Here is a 20,088-nt window from a genome sequence, read left to right as displayed (position 1 = left end):
TAAGAGGCATCCAGAAAACTGTGGGCAGTCACTGATGCATAGAGCAAACTGCTTGCAAGAGGTAGTTTGTGACTGAGCTTGCATTTGCTTCTGAAAGCATGGAGTATTATTGACAATTAATTCAATTATCCAGCCAATATTTATTGAGGCCTTACTGTGCATGGTACCAGGGATTGGGTATACAAAGATAAACAAATAACAGCCTCTCTTCAGTGATCTCCTTGTTTAACACTTACTGTACCAGAGACAAGTTAATGGGCTAAGGGATCAGAGAGCTGCCCTCACTGGGAAGAGTGAGGAACTTTTCACAAAGAGAGGGGTAAGAATTAGCAAAAAGAGAAGGGGTTTTCAGGAAGAGATAAAAGCACGGACTAAAATAGAGTGAAAGAACATAGCACTTTTCGGGAAAAGCAGAAGGTATGGCATGTTGGAGGAAAAATGGGAAATGAGCCTGGGAAGGCAGGTTGGAAACGCCTGTGTGGGGTATCATATGTCAAGCCAAGGGGTTTGAATATGATTCTATGGCTAAGGAGATCTACTTATTATTTTGAGGCAAGGCTGTGGCATGTTGAGATCTGTATTTAAGAGAGACTTCTGGCCGGGCTCGGTGGCTCACGCCTGTAATCTCAGCACTTTGGGAGGCAGAGGTGGGAGGATCACGAGGTCAGGAGATCAAGACCATCCTGGCTAACACGGTAAAACCCTGTCTCTACTAAATATACAAAAAATTAGCCAGGCGTGGTGGTGGGCGCCTGTAGTCCCAGCTGCTTGGGAGGCTGAGGCAGGAGAATGGCGTGAACCCGGGAGGCGGAGCTTGCAGTGAGCCGACATCGCGCCACTGCACTCCAGCCTGGGTGACAGAACGAGACCGCGTCTCAAAAAAAAAAAAAAAAAGGGAGACTTTTTAGCCAGCAATATGGAGGATGACTTTGGAGGGAGGAGGAGCTGGAGGTTAAGACTCGATAGTATGGCCGGGCGCGGTGGCTCACGCCTGTAATCCCAGCACTTTGGAAGGCCGAGACGGGCGGATCACGGGGTCAGGAGATCGAGACCATCCTGGCTAACAAAATGAAACCCCGTCTCCACTAAAAATATGAAAAATTAGCCGGGCGTGGTGGCAGGCGCCTGTAGTCCCAGCTACTCGGGAGGCTGAGGCAGGAGAATGGCGTGAACCTGGGAGGCGGAGCTTGCAGTGAGCCGAGATCGGGCCACTGCACTCCAGCCTGGGTGACAGAACGAGACCCCATCTCAAAAATTAAAAAAAAAAGTCTCGATAGTATTAGCGAAGGGAAATTATGATAAAGGCATGAACTAGGGCAGCAGCAGTCATATTTCTGGAATACTTGACAAGATGTGAAGAGCAGTACACTTATAACAAGATAAGAGACACACAGAAAAGACTCAGACCTGGAAGACTTTACTTAAGGCCTGTGGAGTGAAGGTGACAGCAACAGAGCAGAGGAATGATGGGGCCTGGGTCTCACAAACCACCTCCGATTGAGATGGTGTTAATTCCCCATGGGGGTTTCCATGGAAAACACAGACTTACTGACAGCAATGAAAGAATGTTTATCTGACAACGTTAGCCATGTGTCCTATTGCTGGGCTACAGAGTTGTGTGCTATTAATTAATATATTTTTAAATTCTTTAATTATTTTGTGAATACTATTATGATACCATATGTTGTGTCAAAACCCCATTGAGTTGTTACTTAACAAGTACAACACCACGTCCTCATATAACATCATTTCATTCAACTTCCTTTGTTTATCATGTCGATAAGAAAATAAAACGCATTCCTGACCAGGGTTGCTGTCTGTGTGGAGTTTGCATGTTCTCCCCGTGTCTGCGTGGGTTTTCTCTGAGTACCAGGGTTTCCTCCCACATTCTGTGCACATGAGGTTCACTGGCGCGTCTACATGGTCCTGGCGGGAGTGAGTGTGGGTGTGACTGTGCCCTGCGATGGGAGGGCTGTTTTCCCACCTTGAACCCTGAGCTGCTGGGACAGACTCCAGCTATGAAACTGGAATAAGCAGCCTGAAAAAAGAATGAATGCAAACAAATGATTGATTGTAAAATAAATATGTGTAAGGTAGATGATCATCATACAGATGCCCCCCATAAAAAGACATAGTATGAAAGTGCTCCGCAAGCCCAGCTCATTTTTTCTTGAGTTTGAACTGTGTGATAGCAGGAGGCACTCCTGACAATTTTCACTTTGCAAACATGTATTCCTTGTAACCACCACCATTATGACCACCCTCACTCACTGATTCACCCAAAATTGCATAATTATCTCACTTGTGTTTATCATCTTTCTTAGATGTATGTATAGCTCACGTTTATTTCAGTGTTTAATATTCAAAGTGTTTTAGCCTTTGTGCTTCTAGTTCCTTCTATAAAGTGAGATTAACAATGAGAGCTACCTCTTAGGGAATTCACCAGGATTAATTAAGGTAATACATGGAAAGCACTTGTCACAGCTTCTAACACATAGTAAGCATTAAATAAATAATAGCTACTATCATAATGCCAAAAATGCAAAGATCATATCATGTTTCTCTTAACATAACATACCTCAAACATGAGCCAAAAAGCTTTAAAAAACAATAAAGTCAAAAGTAAAGGTTATTTGCTTAAAAGTCAACACTCATCCTTGATTCTTTGTTAATCATTACAAAACTGAAACAAAGAAACATTTCATTAACATAATACAAAACACTTAACCCTTCAAGAAGCATTTTGCTTAACAGCTAAATAAGCAAACATAGATTTGATTTAGCATAAGCTATTGTTTAACATGATAAAAACACGAAACACACAAAAGAGATATAAATATTGAAATGAGGGGAAATATGTTTTCTGCACGAGACAGGGTGATGTCCTGGGATGAGGAAGATGCATGAGACAGGAAAAAGGGAAACTCACTGAAATATATTTAGAATTGACAATAATTCAAATATATAATTGAGTACAAAGTGAATATACAAAAATCAAAGCTTTAGAATACAAAAAGTAACTATTTAGAAAACAAAACATGAAAAATGGTGGACTGCATTCACCCTTGGAAAGAATAAGCCAAACACATATAATAATCACAAATAAGTCTTGCAAGAAATAGGCTGTCCATGTATTAAGATGAACACCATAAAACCTTGATGAGACATGTAGAATATTTGGATAAACAGAGAAACATAACATATTCCTGGATGGAAAGCTGAATACTTAAAGATACTGTGTTCTCAAATTAACTTGAATATTAATAAAATCATAATTGGTTGAGGGAAAACTGAATAGAACAATTCTCATGTTTAATTAGGATAATAAACAGAGATGAAGAGCCTTTGCTTTTCTTTGTTAAATTAAAAATCATGAGTAGGAAATAACAGATATTATAACATATAAATCTACATTAATTATGTCCTTGACAGAGACCAGAAACACAGATCAGTGAAATACCTTAGAAACAGACCCTGCTATTTATAAAGTTTTGATAAGTGATTAAAGAAATATAAAAAATCAATGGGGAAAATAATTAACTATTTCCTAAATGATGCTGAAAACTGTGTTAGTTATTTAGAAAAAAATTCAGTCCTTAGAGCATACAATATATCTAATGTCAACATGAATTTTAAAACTAAATGCAAAAATTAAACAACAAAAAAGCTATCTTCTCAGTAGATGGAGAAGGATTGTTAAGCACTAAAATAGTAAAAGAGCAGTAAAAGAAATGAGCTCAAAATGAAAAGTTTAAAACAGTTACCTATATAAAATGTAAAACATCTCTAAGTCAAAACAAACATCAAAAGGTTAAACAACAAACTGGAAAAGCACTTATAACTAATATAACAAAGGTCTAACATCCTAATATATAAAGAGCTCCCAGAGATCAATATAGAGAATTAAAAATTTTCTAAAAAACGAATGAGTAACAGACATTAAGAGACAAGGAGAAAATGCATTAACAGAGGGAAATGCAGGTCACTAATAAGCATGCAAAAACAGTCTAATAGTAACAAAGAAATAAATATTAAAATAAAACATTCATCTATACATTAGCAAAGTTTTTTTAGAGATTAAAATTAGTTGTCATTAAGATTTGGAGTCAGAATCATTCTCAAGTAGAGCTGGTAGACAAGAATTGTTTAGCTTTCTCAACAGCACTCTGGCAATATGAATCAAGTAATACAAATATTCATGTCCTTCAACCAATTATTTCCACTTTTAGGAATCTCTTTGAAGGGATTAACCAGAAAGGCAGGCAGAGTTTTCTTCAAGATTTTGCATTGCAGCATTGTCCATAAGCAGGAAAAAACTCCCTAAATTTCTAACAATAGAGAAATGGTTATGTAAATTACAGTGGAGCATATTAGAGAATATTGTTCAGGCATAAAAATGTTTTGAAGAGTATTTGACAGTATGGTCAAAAGCATTCAGTATGCTCTCAGTTATGTTTAAAAAATAAAACCTGTGAGCTACGAATAGAAAATGCATTGTACAAAACACTCCCTAAAATTATTGAAGGCTATGGCTCAAATATGGAATAGTGATGAATTTTATTTTGTTTCCTTCTATTTTTCAGCTTATCTACAATGAGCATATTGTTACCTTATACTTACAGAAAATATTAAATCTTACTTTAAAAGAACTTAGGTAACCCTCCCATAATGATGCAGAGTTTTGTTTGGTTGGTTGTTTAATGAAAAAAGCCTGCAGAAAGACTCACCCACGACCTCTGCAATCATGAAAATGAAGCATATTGCTGAAGCAGAACAGAGTTTCCACTTGGCATAGGTGTGCTCATTCGCCCTCTTCTCTGTGGGCTTGGAGCCACTGTGGCAGTGGTACATGCCTCCTGACTCCAGCTCCTCTGGTCTCTCTCTGGGACACTGATCTTTATTCACCGGTTTCTGTTGGAGTTCCACACTATGGATGAGTTTGACAGAAGCAAGAAGTGAACATAGTTGCAAACAAGCCACTCACTGACCCACCCTGCCCATACTTGGAACCGCTATTAGGACATTTGCTTACTTCCTATGAAGTGTTCATTTGCAGCTCCTTCTACAAGAAAATATCCAGTGTTAGAAACAAGCTAGAAATTTCCTTCTGAACTTGAACTACTAAAAGTTTTACTTTTATTCAGTCAAACTCTTATTCAGTCAATGCCACCAATGATTAGGAGATATCAAAGGAACAGGAGAAAAGAAGCAGATACATTTTAAAGGGATTTCTTCCCAGTTATTTCACTCTAAAAAGACTTTGGACACTGTACTACAAAAAATAATAATAAATTAGGGTACATTGTACGATATGTGTATATGAGCCAGACTGAGGATTCAAATACACATCAACATCATTGACAGATCATAGTACTAATTCCTGCTGAGTCCGTATGTGCTCTCAGAGACATTCTTACCACCACTCTGCAGACAGTGGCTACCAATTATTAATGTTATGATGAGAGTTGAAACCTACTTATACTTCCCAAAGCAGGCAGTGAATATCAGTTCTGCTCAAATATAAAGCATGATTTAGATTCATTCATAGAATTTCACAGATGGAAAGGTAGATAACATTTGGTCTAACCCCTTTTTTTCTTTTTTTAAAACAATTTTTATTGATGCATAATAAATATGACTAATTTAGGGTGAATGTGATAATTTAATACATTCATATAATTTTTAAAGATCAAATCAGTATACTTGAGATGTCCATCACCTTAAATATTTCTCTTTTCTTTATTCTAGAAACATTTCAATTATTCTTTTCTGGCTATTTTGAAGCATATGATAGATAATTGCAAACTATAGTCATCTCACAGATCTATCAAATACTAGATCTTTTTCTTCTCTCAAATCATACATTTGTACCCATTAATCAACCTTCCTTCATACCTTCCTCCTCTCTACCTTTCTCAGTCTCTTGTAACCACCAATCTACTCTCTTATCTTCATGAGAGCCACTTTTTTAGCTCCCATATATAAGCGAGAACATGTGATATTTGTCTTTCTGTGCTTGGCTTAGTTCATTTAACTGCAACCCCATATTTCTTGGCTGAAGTAACTAAGGTTCAGGAAGTTTAAGTAATTCCCTGAGGTCAAATATCCAGGAAATTTTGGAGTGGGAATCCCAAGCCCAGTGTTTCTTCTGTCACGCCTAAAACCAATTTTAGGTGTCCTAATATTGGGGCAGGAAGGCAGATGTCAATATCCATGGATCTTGAACTAATCAGATTTTTAAATTTTTAAAAATAAACTCATGTACAGAAATAAATAAGAGTCTTAGAATTAAGAACTTTGCATTCCTGACTCTGAAAGGTAATAACAAACAAACAAACAAAACTAACAATATATTAGCTTTCACTTTATTTCATTTAGCCTATCACCATTCACAATTAAAAGTCTGATGGTTTTGGCTTAGATGACAATTATTATTCTGACTCTAATTATTATTATATTTGATTTTTCTGAATAAAATAATATATATTCATTATAGAAAATCTGGATTACAAAAAAAAATCACAAAGTAGAGGGAAAAATAACTGGTAATCCTCTCCAAGAGACAATTATTATTGATATTTTATTGTGTAGCTTTGTAATATATGAATATACTTTTTACATAATTAGATTCCATATTAATTAGGATGCTTTAGGTTATAAGTACAGAAAACAAGACTCTTGCTAGGATAATTAATAAGTAAGAATTATTGGTTCTGCAACTGAAAACATCTAGAGGGGCCAGGTTTCAGATACTTTTTGACGAGGTCTCCAGATTCATTTCTCTGTGGCTCTCAGCTATTCTTCAACCTCAAGCTGGTCTTCCCCATGGTAGTGGGATGGTTGCCAAAAGTAATCAAACTATGTATTTCTTTTTTAACAGATACATAGAGAGATTATCCCCTCTCAAACTGCTAAACAACAGTCTCGATGTGCATGTGGATTTAGCTAAATGAGAAACAACCACTATAGCCAGGGGAATACGGATGAGCTGATTGATTTAGGCATTATTATACTCAGAAGACTGGCAAAACCCAGCTATGCTGACTCATAGAGCTGAGAATAGGGAAAATTCTACCTAAACCACATGGCTGCTCCTCAGTGGGGAAGCGCTAGAATGGATGTGAATAAGATGATTGCATCACAAGAGGATGCTACCAAAGATACAGATTCTGAACCTGATTCTTAGCTATAAATGTGATTAATATTTTCTGCATGTATAAAATTTTATATATCATTATTTTTAAAATATGGAAGGCAGTATATATTTAATATAGCTATATCATAGCATAATTAACTAATATTTTTAAATTATTGGACAACTCATTTTTTTCCAATTATTTGCTCATATAGGCACTACTATGATTCACATCCTTATAGTTAATCTTTGCTCAATGTATTATCTCCTTAAAGTGGAATCTCAAAGGGGAAATTACTTGGTCAAAAGGTACCTACATTTCTAAGGATTTTGACATATATTGCCAAACTGGCTTTGGAATATACATTAAAGCCAATTTACAACATTGGTTTTTTATCAGTTATGTGAATAGCACTCAGAATTTTGAGTAGTTCCAAACAATCTTCTTAGTTGGAATAAGAACAATTTGGAAAGTAACAAAGTATTTATATTTTAAATGAGTAGACTTTTGCTTTTGTTATGTATAATATCTTAATAATAAACAACCACAGAATTTGGTAGTTTGGGCCCCCAGTGTCCATCATCTCAGAGGAACCTGACTACTAACACGAACACATTGTTGAGATTTACTCTTTCCTTGGGCTGAGAAGACACATGAGCAAAGCAGGCTCATCAATTGTTCTGGAACTGCCTGGTGTGCTGTGGTCATATGAAGCATTGCTTTATTTTATGTTTCTCATGAATCTTATGACCAGGGAAAGCCAAGTAGTCAGTGACCAGGAGAGATAACTTATCCTGGAGCAGCTCAGAAGCCAGTCCAAAGCAAGAACCAAACCTGGAGAAAAGCCCCTGAGCAATGCCACAAGGAGGAAAGTGTGAAAATATGGGCAATTTTTACTTTTGTGTACTGCTTCCCTGTCTTGGGTTCTAAGATTAGCAAATATGGATATACTTTGAGCTGAGACTGCTCCTTGAAGAACTAAGCCAGAAATCCAAAAGTGGGCTTCATGAGGTCCATTGAAATTGTATACAATGTGTTCGTGTGTGTGTGTGTGTGTGTGTGTGTGTGTGTGTTTTATGGGAGAGGCAAGAGTACACAGTCTTCACTTGGCTCCCAAAAGAGCCTGTGACCTCAAAGAAGTTAAAAACCAAAGTTAAGATATATTCCTTATAATCTCATTAAAGTAAAGTTATCTAAGTATCTCTAGATGCAGAGCAGGCTCTTGATCAGAAGAATGATGTGAATTTTAAGCATTATTTTAAGAAGAAAGTTATAAAAAGCAAATGCTATGATGCAACGAACACTGAATTGTGAATCTGCCGTTAATGAATAAATCCCGAAAGATTCCCATGCATTCAAATATGTCCAAAGCTTTAAAAATTAGGAATAATAGGCCAAAGAAATTTACTGTAGCATCAAAGAGAAAAAAGATAGAGAGAAAGAGATGAAAAAGTACAGAAATATTAGAAAATTTGATGCCAATATTCTAAAACTTTGATTTCATCTCCAAAAATGGGATTTAGAAAATGGGATTTTATTTTTGCAATCTTGGAGAAGCTCTTATTTTTTAATGTTATTTTTGTTGAGTGGTAGAACTTTGCTTCTATCTCCAAAATAATGTTGGTAAAATTTGTATTTTTTTACCCTCTTATTTTAAATGTTGAGCACATAAAAATCACTTTGCTTTTGTACTTTCACATCAATTTTCCCAAGAACCTCAAATCACTATTCCTGTTAGAAGGGGAGATAAAAGCCTCAGCCTCACCATGAATGTCTAACATTTCATTCATTCATCATTAAATATTTATTGCATACCTAAAAAGGGCCTGCACCATCAGAAGTGTTAATGATACCATGTTGTATGAGAAAAACAAAGTTCCTTCTTTAAGGAGCTTGTATTTTAGTAGAGGGAGACAAAGAGTAAATGAATCAATAGTAACAGAGGCTATATAGTATGATGAATGGTGAGAAGGTGAGGGAAGATGAACTACCTTAAATGGGGTGGGAAGGAAAGGCATCGCTGTGGAGGTGATATCTCAGCAGCATGTTATAGAATTACCAGGAGAAAACCTATGTGAGTGAAGGCTATCACAAGTACAGGGCATTGCTGGAGCAAAAGCCCAAAGATAAGAAGGATTTTCTTGTTCAAGTGCTTGTCTTGAACAGAAAGAAAACTACATAGGTGGCCCCTGTGGCATAAAGAAAGAGTGAAATGGAAAGAGGTCAAAAAAGGGATCAGATTTTGCAGAACACTTCAGGCCATTATAAAGAGTTTAATTTAATTCAAGGTCTAAAAGGAAAAATTTGGAAAGTTTTGAGCTGGAAAGTAATATTACATGGTTTACATTTCTAAAATGATCACTTTGGGTGCTGCCTGGAAGACTAGAGTGTAAAAGATCAAAACATAGAAACCCTTAGGAGGCAACTACAGCCAACACATTGGTGGCTTTGACCCATGTGGTGACAATAAAAATGGAAAGAAGTAGTCATATTTGAGGGACTTTTAGGAGGTGGAGTCAATAGGACTTGCTAATCAATAACATTAGTTAAGGGGGAATAATAGAGAGGTGCGACTCAAAGATGACTCATTGGTTTCTGGTTAGAGTAACCCGGAGAAGGGCATGCCAGTTCCCAAGATGGGGCTGAGTGGCAGGCAATGCAGTATAGAGGCTGAGAGCTTGGGCTCTGGCAACCCACTACCTCAGTTGAACTCCCAGCCTTACCACTCACTAGTCATATGACTGTAAGAAAATTACTTAACCTCTCTGTGCCTCAATTTCCCCATCTGAAAATAGGAATAATGATAGCATCACTCTCATAGGCTGGTTGAGATATTTTTAGCTAATTCATATAAACCACTTCAAAGTGTAACTGGAACAAGATGAATGCACAGATTTTTAAATTATTTCCAATCTGAATGTTTTTTATTTTGTTGTCTTCTCAATTGCTCTGGCTAGAACACACAGTAACATGTTGAGTAGAACTCATGAAAGTGGACATCCTTATCTTGTACCTGATTTTAGGGGAAAGTTTTCAGGCTTTCACCATAATTATGATAAAAGACTGCACATTGGTACAGTGTACACTGCTTAGGTGATGGGTGCTTCAAAATCTCAGAAATCACCACTAAAGAGCTTATCCATGTAACCAAACACCACCTGTTCCCAAAAAACCTATTGAAAAAAATTATGATATGGGCTGCAGGTTTTTCATGGATGCTTTTAAAGAAGTTTCATTCTATTTCTAGTTTCACAGGTGTTTATATAATTAAAGGATGTTGAATTTTGTCCATTCGTTTTCTGCATCTAGTGAGATAATCATGTGAGCTTTGTTCTGTATCCTATTAATATGTTGTATCACTTTGTATTTCAGATGTTAAATTAAGCTTGCATTACTGGGATAAATCCCATTTTATCATTGTTCATAATTACTTTTATATGTTGTTGGATTCAGTTCATTAGTCTTTTTCAAGGATTACTGCATCTGTATTCATAAGGGATATTGTTCTGTAGTTTTATTTTCCTGTGATATTTCCTCCTTTTTTGCTATCAGCAGAATACTGACCTCATAAAATGAGTTGGGAAGTGTATTTATGCCTCTTCTATTTTGGGGAAGAATTTGTGATGAGTTAATATTAATTCTATTTTAAATTTTGGTAGAAATCACCAGTGAAGACATCTGGACTTGAGCTTTCTTTGTGTAAGGTTTTATGAAATTTATTAATAATTCAATATCTTTACTTATCAGATTTTCTATTTCTTCTTAAGTTCATGTGGTAGTTGGTGTGTTTCCATGAATTTATCCATTTCATCTGAGATTATTTACATTTTATTTCATGCAACTTACTATTAAATCAGTTAAGAGGAAAAAGGAGAACAAATAATTTGTTTTTCATAATTACCCACATTATTACCTTTATTGGTGCTATTATTTTTTAGGAATGATTCAACTTAATATCTGGTGTCATTTTTTTTCTTTAATATTTCTTCTTTTACTATTGCTTTCTTTACTGATTTTTGTAAAGTGAATCCAGCAACAAATTATCTTAGATTTTGTTTGTCTTTATTTCACCTTTATTTTAGGAATATAGTTTAGGTGGATATAGATTATTGGTTGATAGGAATTTCTTTTTCTTTTACCACTTTAAATGTCATCTCACTGCCATCCTCCTTTGCTTCTGGTAGAAGTCGGCTGTTAATCTGATCAGGATGCTCTCATACATAATGAATCTTTTCTTTTGTATCTTGCTGCTTTCAAGGTTTTTTATTTGTGTTTTGCTTTTAATAGTTTTACTATAATGTGCAAGCATGTAAATCTACTTGCTTGATTCTTCTTAGAGTTTGTTGACCATCATGAATGTGTAGATTAATATTCAACAAACTTCAGAAGTTTGGGGCCACTATTTCTTTTTTTTTTTTTTTTTCTGTTGGTAATATTTTCTTTTTTTTTTCTTTTATTATTATTATTATTATTATACTTTAGGTTTTATGGTACATGTGCGCAATGTGCAGGTAAGTTACATATGTATACATGTGCCATGCTGGTGCGCTGCACCCACCAACTCGTTCTTTGACTGTTTTCCTGCTCCTTTTTCTGTCTCCTTCTGGCCCTCTTATTATGAATATGTTAATGCATTTAACAATGTACTAGATTTCTCTGAGGCTCTGTTGATTTTTTTACTTCATTCTATTTTCTCTCTATTTTTTATGTTGCATAATATCTTCCAATCTATTTTCAAGTTCAGTGATTCTTTCTTCTGCCAGCTTCTATGAGTACAGTTCTACTGTTGAACCCCTCTAGTGAATTTTTAATTTCACTTATTGTACTTTTCAACTTCAGAATTTTCATCTGGTTCTTTTTTAAAAAATAATTTCTAACTTTTCATTGATATTCTCAATTTTATGAGACATTTTAAATCATATCTATCTTTAATTCTTTGTTCTTTGATTTTCTTTAATTCTTTTAACCTAGTTATAAAAGCTGTTTTGAAATATTCAAATTCTAAATACAACACCTGGACTATTTCTACTAACTGCTTTTTTTTTTTTTTTTTTTTTTTTACCAGATGTTGCCTGACTTTCCCTGAATGTGCAGCCTCTGTTGCCATTCCTCAGAAGGTGCATCATTGGGTAGATGCACAGTCATTCTTATCCTCTCCCATTTCCAAAGGATAATAATCATTTTAGTAGTGTTCACTTTGACTGTTTCTTTCCACCATCTCACTGTCAAGTGATTGTTCTGCCTGTGTTGGTATCACACCCAGATTTTGGCCTTCTTAATTGTTTGCTGAATTGTTGCTCTACGGTTTTCAATAATACCCTGAGGTATGAATTGACCAACAATCTGATCCAATTAAATTTGTCTGCTTCAGCTACTATAACAACATACCACAGACTGTGTGGCTTAAACAACAAAAATGTATTTTCTCACAGCTCCAGAGGATGGAAGTCCATAATCAAGGTGCTAGCAAATTCACTGGTGAGGGTTCTCTTTCTGGCTAATAGATGCCTGCCTTTTCGTTACTTCCTCGCATGGTCTTTCCTTAGTGTATGCACCCAAAAAGAGAGAGAGTGAGCTATCTGGAGTCTCTTCTTATAAGAACATTAATTCTGTCAGATCAGGACCCCACTCTTATCACCCCAATTAACCTTAATTACTTCCTTAGAGGCCCCATCTCCAAATACAGCCACACTGGCATTTGTGCTTCAACATATAATTGTGGGGGACATAAACATTCAACCTATAACAGGCTTCTTTATAGGGGTAATATTTGAAGCCAAATTTTGTGGCTAGTGCCAAATCCAGGGCATTTCATACCTCTTTTTCTGCCTGTCTCTGTTTAACTTCTAGCTGGTCTGCCACTAGCTTGTTGCTATCATGAAGCAACAAGCCTACTCTTAATTGCCCACCAGAAGAATCTTCATTGTTTTCAACAGTGTCCCTATACTTGAAATGCCCTATGCTGTCTTGCAAATAAAATTCCAGCTTGTGTATCGTCAGTCTTCTAAGGGAAAGACACATAGCCCTCTATTCTTATGGCCTGCCTCTCCTACGAGTAGTACCTTTACACCACTGCACCAGAACTGGCAGAAGAGACAGTGACCTACTTCTCCTGGAACAATACTCTTGCTCCACAAGTGGAGCACTGAATACGGATCGTAGTCCCTAGTCTTTTTTGCTTGTGCCTCCTGGAATACATCCTGTACACTATGAGTGATCCAGGGCAGGGATATTCAGGACCTTGCTGCTCCTGGGCTAGAGATTATACCCTATGAGAGGAGGCTGGGTAGAGGAAGGAAATCATAGTCCTCTTGGTCCTGTCTACAATGAATAGAATTTCTGCAACCTGAAGCTGGGACAATAAGAGATTCCAACAGCCTTTTGCTCTAGGGGTGAACTATGATCTTTAACTGGAAGCTGGGAGGAGAAGGAGCCCTGTCTTTTGGCTACATCCACTCAGAGTTGAGTTCTCATCATACTGAGCTTGGGGAAAAGCAAAGGTTAATGGAGCAGAACCTGGCTCAAATGCCATGGATGCTCACTGCTTACTGAGATTTAGATTTTCTTGAATAAATAATCCTTAATTTTCTGCATGCCCTTAAGACAACTTCCAGAGATTTTCATTTCTTTTTTATAATTTTTAGCAGTTAAATAGTTGTTGAAAAGGTTCTAGCAGTTTACCTCTACCATCTGTCCCTGCCCTTACTTCCTCTGCACTTCTTCAACATATGGCTTGGGGAAAAGAAAAACTTGATCCCTTCCACCTAGCACCAAGAAAAACATTGATTGTTTTTCGTGTTGTAGTTCAACTTTACACGACTTTTTTTTTTTTCTTTTTTCTTTCTTTTTTTTTTTTTTTTTTTTTTTTGCTACAATGAACCCAAAGCCCAGAAAATCCCATCAATGAAACAGATTTGGAGAGAATGAAGAGGGTAAAAAATATGGTTCATGGCACCTACTGGGTCCAATATTACTACTTCCTGTGGTAGAATGCCTGTAAAGATTACCTCCAGCAATTCCTGTCATCCAATATGCACATGCAATCAAGAGATAGAATCTATTGCCTCACCCATGGAATCTGAGACTTGGGACTTGCTTTAACCCATAAATTGTGATAAAAATGATATTGTGCCAGTTCTGGGCTTAAGCTATCTGAGAATGGTCAGCTTCCACTATTGCTCTCTTGCTACTCTGGACTGTCACATAAGGAATTCCAGGCTAACCAGATAAAGTGAGACACCATACAGGGAGAGAAGCCATGGGAAGAAGAATTAAGACCCCTGCCCCAGGTAAAAGCCAACACAAAGATCTAAGTCATGTGAGTGAAGCCATCTTAAACCTTTTAGCCTAGCCCAGATACCAGCAGAATGCAGCCTTCCATTCCAACTAATATCACATGGAATGCTGCCCAAATCCTGACCCAGAGAATCGTAATAAAATAGTTGTTGTTTAAGCCACTACATCTTGGGGTAGTTTGTTGCACAGCCACAGATAAATGGAACACTCCATTTGTGGAATTAGATAATAAAGTTTTCTTCAGATTAAGTTTCTTAACAGCCAGTAACAATTTAAATAGAAAGCTGATAATAAGTAGAAAGAAAAAGAGGTAGAAGGAGAAAAGAGGAGGAATATTACGGGACAAAGTTATCTACAACTAATAGAGACAGAACAAAATAAATGAGATAGATTGGGAGAGGTGAGGGAAGAAGTGAGTAAGTGAGGGAATTCAGGGACATGTGACCTAAGGAGGAGCTAGATTAAGGATTCAGGAGCCCACATGGTGGATATATGGGTACAGGAGATGTAGAGGGAGAAGGGGAACACTAAATTAACAAGCAGGGGGCCTGGGTCCACAGCCCAGTTCTGTTGTAATTAGCCATCTGCCCTCAAGAAACACATTTATTCTGACCTCAAGAAAGGCATTTGTTCTATCTGGCATTCAGTTTCCTACATGGTAAAATGAGGGATCAAGATAAATAATCTCTTCCAGATTTAATTTATTTCCCTTGACAAGAAAATACAAATGAGTTTGACAATTCTTATAAACACTGTGTCCTGAAAACCATACCTATTTATGGGGCGAATGAGACTTTGTAACTATAAGTGGTTGGCTTATTTGTGCAACAAAATGCTAATAGTCTATGTTAATGAGAAGGGAAATATTGTTATTTCAGTAATGTGGAGATGCTCTATTGATAGTATCCGTAGGGTTAACAATTTTTTGTACAAAACTTCTGCCTGACTTACCACAAGGCTTTGTTTTTTATGTTAATAACCTCAATACATCATATCTAATATTATTTTCTAAGAAAAATAATTCTTCTAATGTGAGATTGCTAGATTCTTTGTTTTAAGCCAAGTTATAAATATCCTTTTTATAAAGTCTCTTTGCTGTTACTAAAATATTTGATGCTCCCAAACATAGTATCACTACTCCTTAGAATATTAGTTTGGCTTTGTGAAACAAACAAGAACATTACACGTATTATTAATGGGCAAGTATTCTCTTAAATTCTTCTTCTAACATGAATTCTTTTCAGATTTTCATTTGCTCATTTATATTCACTGAATGTGTTCCTTTTTTGAACCCCACTCAGATTCAACTCCTCAAACAAACCAAGCTCACATTCTTATGTATGTGAAAGTATATTTACTGTGCAATTATCTAAGTCTGGAAAACTTTCCTTAAAACTATTTTCTATGTAGGTTATCCCTAACCCTACTTTAATTCCTTTTTATTTTTAGCTCTTAGCCTATTACTTCTGAGAAAGCTTCCTCTGATTCCAAAGTCCGGTTATTCTTATTGAACACCCTCAATATGACACGAATACACTGTTTTGTAATTGCTTAGTTCTAATATGTATTTCACATTAGACTAAGTTTCAAGAGGACAAAGATCTGAAACTAGACATTTTTTTCTTTCTCATTGTAAGTTCTGCACTTAGCACAGGTGTGTTCAATCAATAAATGTTAACCAAGTGAAAAATGAATGAATGTATTGCCTGTGACACTGTGGGAGACATTAAAAAGAAATCGAATACTTTGTAGAACATTAAAATCAGCTATATTTATTATAGGTATGTATATTAATAATGATACTTTATGAGCATGAAAACAACAGCTCATTTTAAGATCAATACGACCACAATTTTGCCATATAGTTGAAGTCTTAACTTTTTCTAAATATAATATAATAAAATTTACTATCTATCTTAAAATTGAGAATAATTGAGAAAAGGTAAAGTAAACAGATTATATAGGTCTATTTTCTGGAATAAACACTACAGATGAAAAACACACCAATAAAATGTGTTCTTTATGCACTTAGGATATTTAAGGAATCAAATCAACTATATAAAGTATTGCATTTTTCAGAATATAAAATACATGTCAGTCAACAACTTATAAAATGTTCCAGAGTGCCCCCAAGTTGCAGAGTAAAGGCTTACAATTCAGAAGCAACAAGGTATAAGAATTAATTGGATGATATTCAAGAGAGAAAATTGTGAAGCAGACACAGACATCTATTACCTTTCTAGTGTGAAAGCATACATCTTGGCAGCTTTATCATTCACAAGATACGTTCTTTCAAGAAACTCCATGACGGCCAGAATGAGCTGCGGCTGTTGTTGTCGTTGTTGTTGAACTCACTGCCCGGTTTTGGAAGCAAAGCAGCACTGCAATTATCTATACACTTTCTAAAGAAAAAATTAAAAGACTCCAGAAATTAAAATAATGAGCTTCCTACATCAGTGTTGTTGGTAGGTCTGCTAAAATTACAGCCTCCTTGGAATATTACCTGGCTTCATTGTTTTCACCTACAAAAACTGCTTTTCTAGGGAGACTTGCAGGTAGCACTATATGAAGTGTGTATGTCTTTCACATGATATCTGATTCAATTGTGCTTTCTAAGAGGTAGAGGAGCTCAAGAGCTTGCTAAAAATTGCTGATGTAGGGTTTTGACCTTCAGAGCACACATGGGTGAGCTGCAAATAGCTACCATTCTGTACACTAATCTAATTCTTTCTTTTTCTCTCCCTCCTCCTTTTTCTGGACTCTTTATCAGCCTAAAATTATTTCTTTGGAATTTAGTTCTAAGATGACCTCTAAGCAGCTGTCAGAATTTACTTGTCTCTCCTAGGACCATTTCAGGATTTCACTATTGAAAGGGAGGACAAGGGTCAATAGTTTCTGAAACCAGTAATCTGAAAACAGTTCTTGGTACAGCAGCTTTGAAATCCTTTTGACTGGCAAGAGAAGGACAAACTCTGCTTCTCCGTAAATAACAGCCCTCCAAAATACAAGAACCAGAGTGAGCTTTGTTCTCCCTGGTCAAGGTACCCTCTACTAAGGATCAAGGATTCACCCAGGGAAACCCTAACAAGGATGCCAGTTCCAGCTCTGAGGAATGAAGCCTCTGAGTTGCTCCTGGGAGACCTCAGGCTCAACTCCTAGGAATCGGCATTTTACTTCATTACAAAGTACTTTCCTTCCCAAATAAAAGAAAGAACTATAGCCTTATGGCAAGAGCCTGGACAAACAGTAGGCATTTGTGTGTGGGCAAAAGGTTTCAATACCTATAAAGATGTACACAAGGGTGCAGAAAGAGGGGGTTGTGCAGACTGGAGGATAGGAGTAAACCCCAGACCACTAGGTTCTTGTTGCCTTTTCCTTGTGTGAACACTAACTTTCTAGTGAGAAAACTCAGAGTAGTTAAGTCCCAGAATAACCCAGTGGCCCAGAGTCACGGGAAGTTGCCCATTATGCTGAGCTGAGATCTCTCACAATGGCCTAATAAAATGAATATTGTGCTCTAAAAGGAGGATGGGGTTCAATGCCAATTGTCATAGGCAGTGACAGGAGAAGTCACCTTTGGTTCAGAATAAGAATATTAGGTCTCCTATCGCATCTGTGGTATAGCTGTACCTCTTATTATCTTAAGATTTCAAACACTCTCATCTATAACATAAATTCTAAGGTCTTCTCATATGACCCTACTCTTACTGATCCTTAACTTTGCTCATACAGTTGGGAGCCTTTAAGAGGCTCTGGGGGAGCCCTTTCCTTGCAAGTGAAGGCATTGAAATCCTGGGTCTACTGTTAGCAGAATAAAAACCAATGTATTTTTTCTCGTATATTCTTACTCTTAACCTTACAAAGTAATCGGTTATTCTGTGGAGGCGAAAGTAGAAAACCAGAAAAGAATTACTAATCCACCTGTGACACACTGCCATACATCACAGCTTGAATCATTTGTGAATAGTTTCTAGCACAGACGAGAGAAATAGAATTCAAGTGAATGAATGTCAAAAAATGAGGAAACTACTTTAAATCAGTCTGAAATTCATTAAGCACAAAAAAGAAGAGATAAGCAATATTTTCAAATCAGGAAGGAGAATATTTGGCTATAGATATCAACAGGAAATAAACAATCTGGAAGTTTGAGATTCCTCAGTGCAAACTTTGCCTGTAGTACAAATACGGATGTATAGATCTATGTATGTCTATTTATAACTGACATACATACATACATAATTGACATATAATTTATAATGAGTGTGAAGGATATATGCCAGGTAGTTAATGTGGATTGCCTATGGGGCAAGAATAAAGTGAGAGTAGGATGGGGTTGATGTAGGCCAGGGAAAAGTGAAGATGGGAAAAGAGACGAGAGACCCAAACAAAATAACAAAAAATACTGCTACCCCCTGTCAAAAATGTATCCTATGATCTCTTCTATTTGTCTATAAGATAAACTATATAAGTCCTATGTGGTCTAATATCAGCAATTTTATATGGTTCAAATTAAATATATATGCACACATATATAGATACCTAAAATGTATGTGTGGATATGTATGTTACATTTACTAATAAAAATGTACGTATTTATAAAGTATTGGGAAATTAATTAAGATTTTCATCAAAGATTTATGAATCCCAAAAGTCACTCTTGAAGATGATTACCATAAAGCAAAGCTTCCAGTGTGAGTAGCATAAGAACAGGAAACAGTAGATTACAGCAAATAAAATTATGCTTAAAAAGTCAGTTTTGCTGCCATAAGTTTAGATGCAGATAAGTTATGATCAAGAATTGCATATTATATTATGTAAAATATGCATCTGCTGATCACCTTATCCTCTTACAAGTTCATTTTAACTGCACCGTCATTCTCTCTCTCAAATATTTTGTCAGCACAACATTTATGAAAAATCTCTCATCCTCCCTGACTAACCTTTGGTCTACTTTGGCATGAACTGCCCACCAAGGGCCAATGGCCTAACTGGGCTCCACAAGCAGCATAGAATATATATTTTGAAAGCAACTTGGATCAAAAAGGAAAATCCCATCCCCTGTTGACATTGGTTTTAGTGGGCATTACGCTGTTCATTTCAGTTTCCTAGGCAACCGGCTTCCAAACCATCCCGAATTACAGGTTGTCCTCTCCGCCCACTCTCCTTCACAAGCTTGGAGTAACTGAATGGGAAACACACAATCTATAACAGCTACCTGTGGAAATAAGTATTCTGTCAGGCACAAGAACATCACCAACATCACTGAAGAACTGGTTTGGCTCTTCAGTCCTAGCTGTTGTCAACAACAATTTCTTAATAGGGTGTTACAAACAGTAGCTAATACTTGTGCAAAAATAATTTCACAAGTATCTTAAACAAACATTGTTGGATATTTCACTTGTAGAAAGGATGTATGGATTTATAAAAAGCTACCATCATTATCCCTAGATACTAAGGTACCAAGTACTTACAATTTGTGTTCCCCATATTTAAACTCGTATTTCAGAAATACTTCATGTTGCCAATGTGTGCATGCAACCATCTTTTTAAATCAGACATAGAAATGTGCCTGTTTTTAAATAATAAATGTGGACTTTCATCATGTTTTGCTTTTTCCTGTTGGTGTGGAGAGGTAGTGTGGTGAAGCGGTTTAATA

The 20,088-nt window shown here is 36.3% G+C and overlaps 1 protein-coding gene across 1 annotated transcript in view; it reads right to left on the bottom strand.

Moving 5' to 3' along the window:
• SLC30A8 (solute carrier family 30 member 8) overlaps window positions 1-16,738 on the bottom strand; it is a 38,839-nt gene extending 22,101 nt beyond the window's left edge. The window contains exons 1-2 of the mRNA XM_002819377.6: window positions 16,668-16,738; window positions 4,728-4,927 (exon numbers count right to left, since the gene is read on the bottom strand). Coding sequence (XP_002819423.3) covers window positions 4,728-4,927; window positions 16,668-16,738 — 271 coding nt within the window. The remainder of the gene's footprint in view (window positions 1-4,727; window positions 4,928-16,667) is intronic.
• Window positions 16,739-20,088: the final 3,350 nt, after the last annotated feature.

The sequence above is a fragment of the Pongo abelii genome, chromosome 7 (genome assembly GCF_028885655.2).
Source record: "Pongo abelii isolate AG06213 chromosome 7, NHGRI_mPonAbe1-v2.0_pri, whole genome shotgun sequence".
In the NCBI taxonomy this organism is placed as follows: domain Eukaryota; kingdom Metazoa; phylum Chordata; class Mammalia; order Primates; family Hominidae; genus Pongo; species Pongo abelii.
The sequence above is the reverse complement of the archived record's forward strand: the minus strand, read 5'-3'. Positions and strand labels throughout refer to the sequence as shown.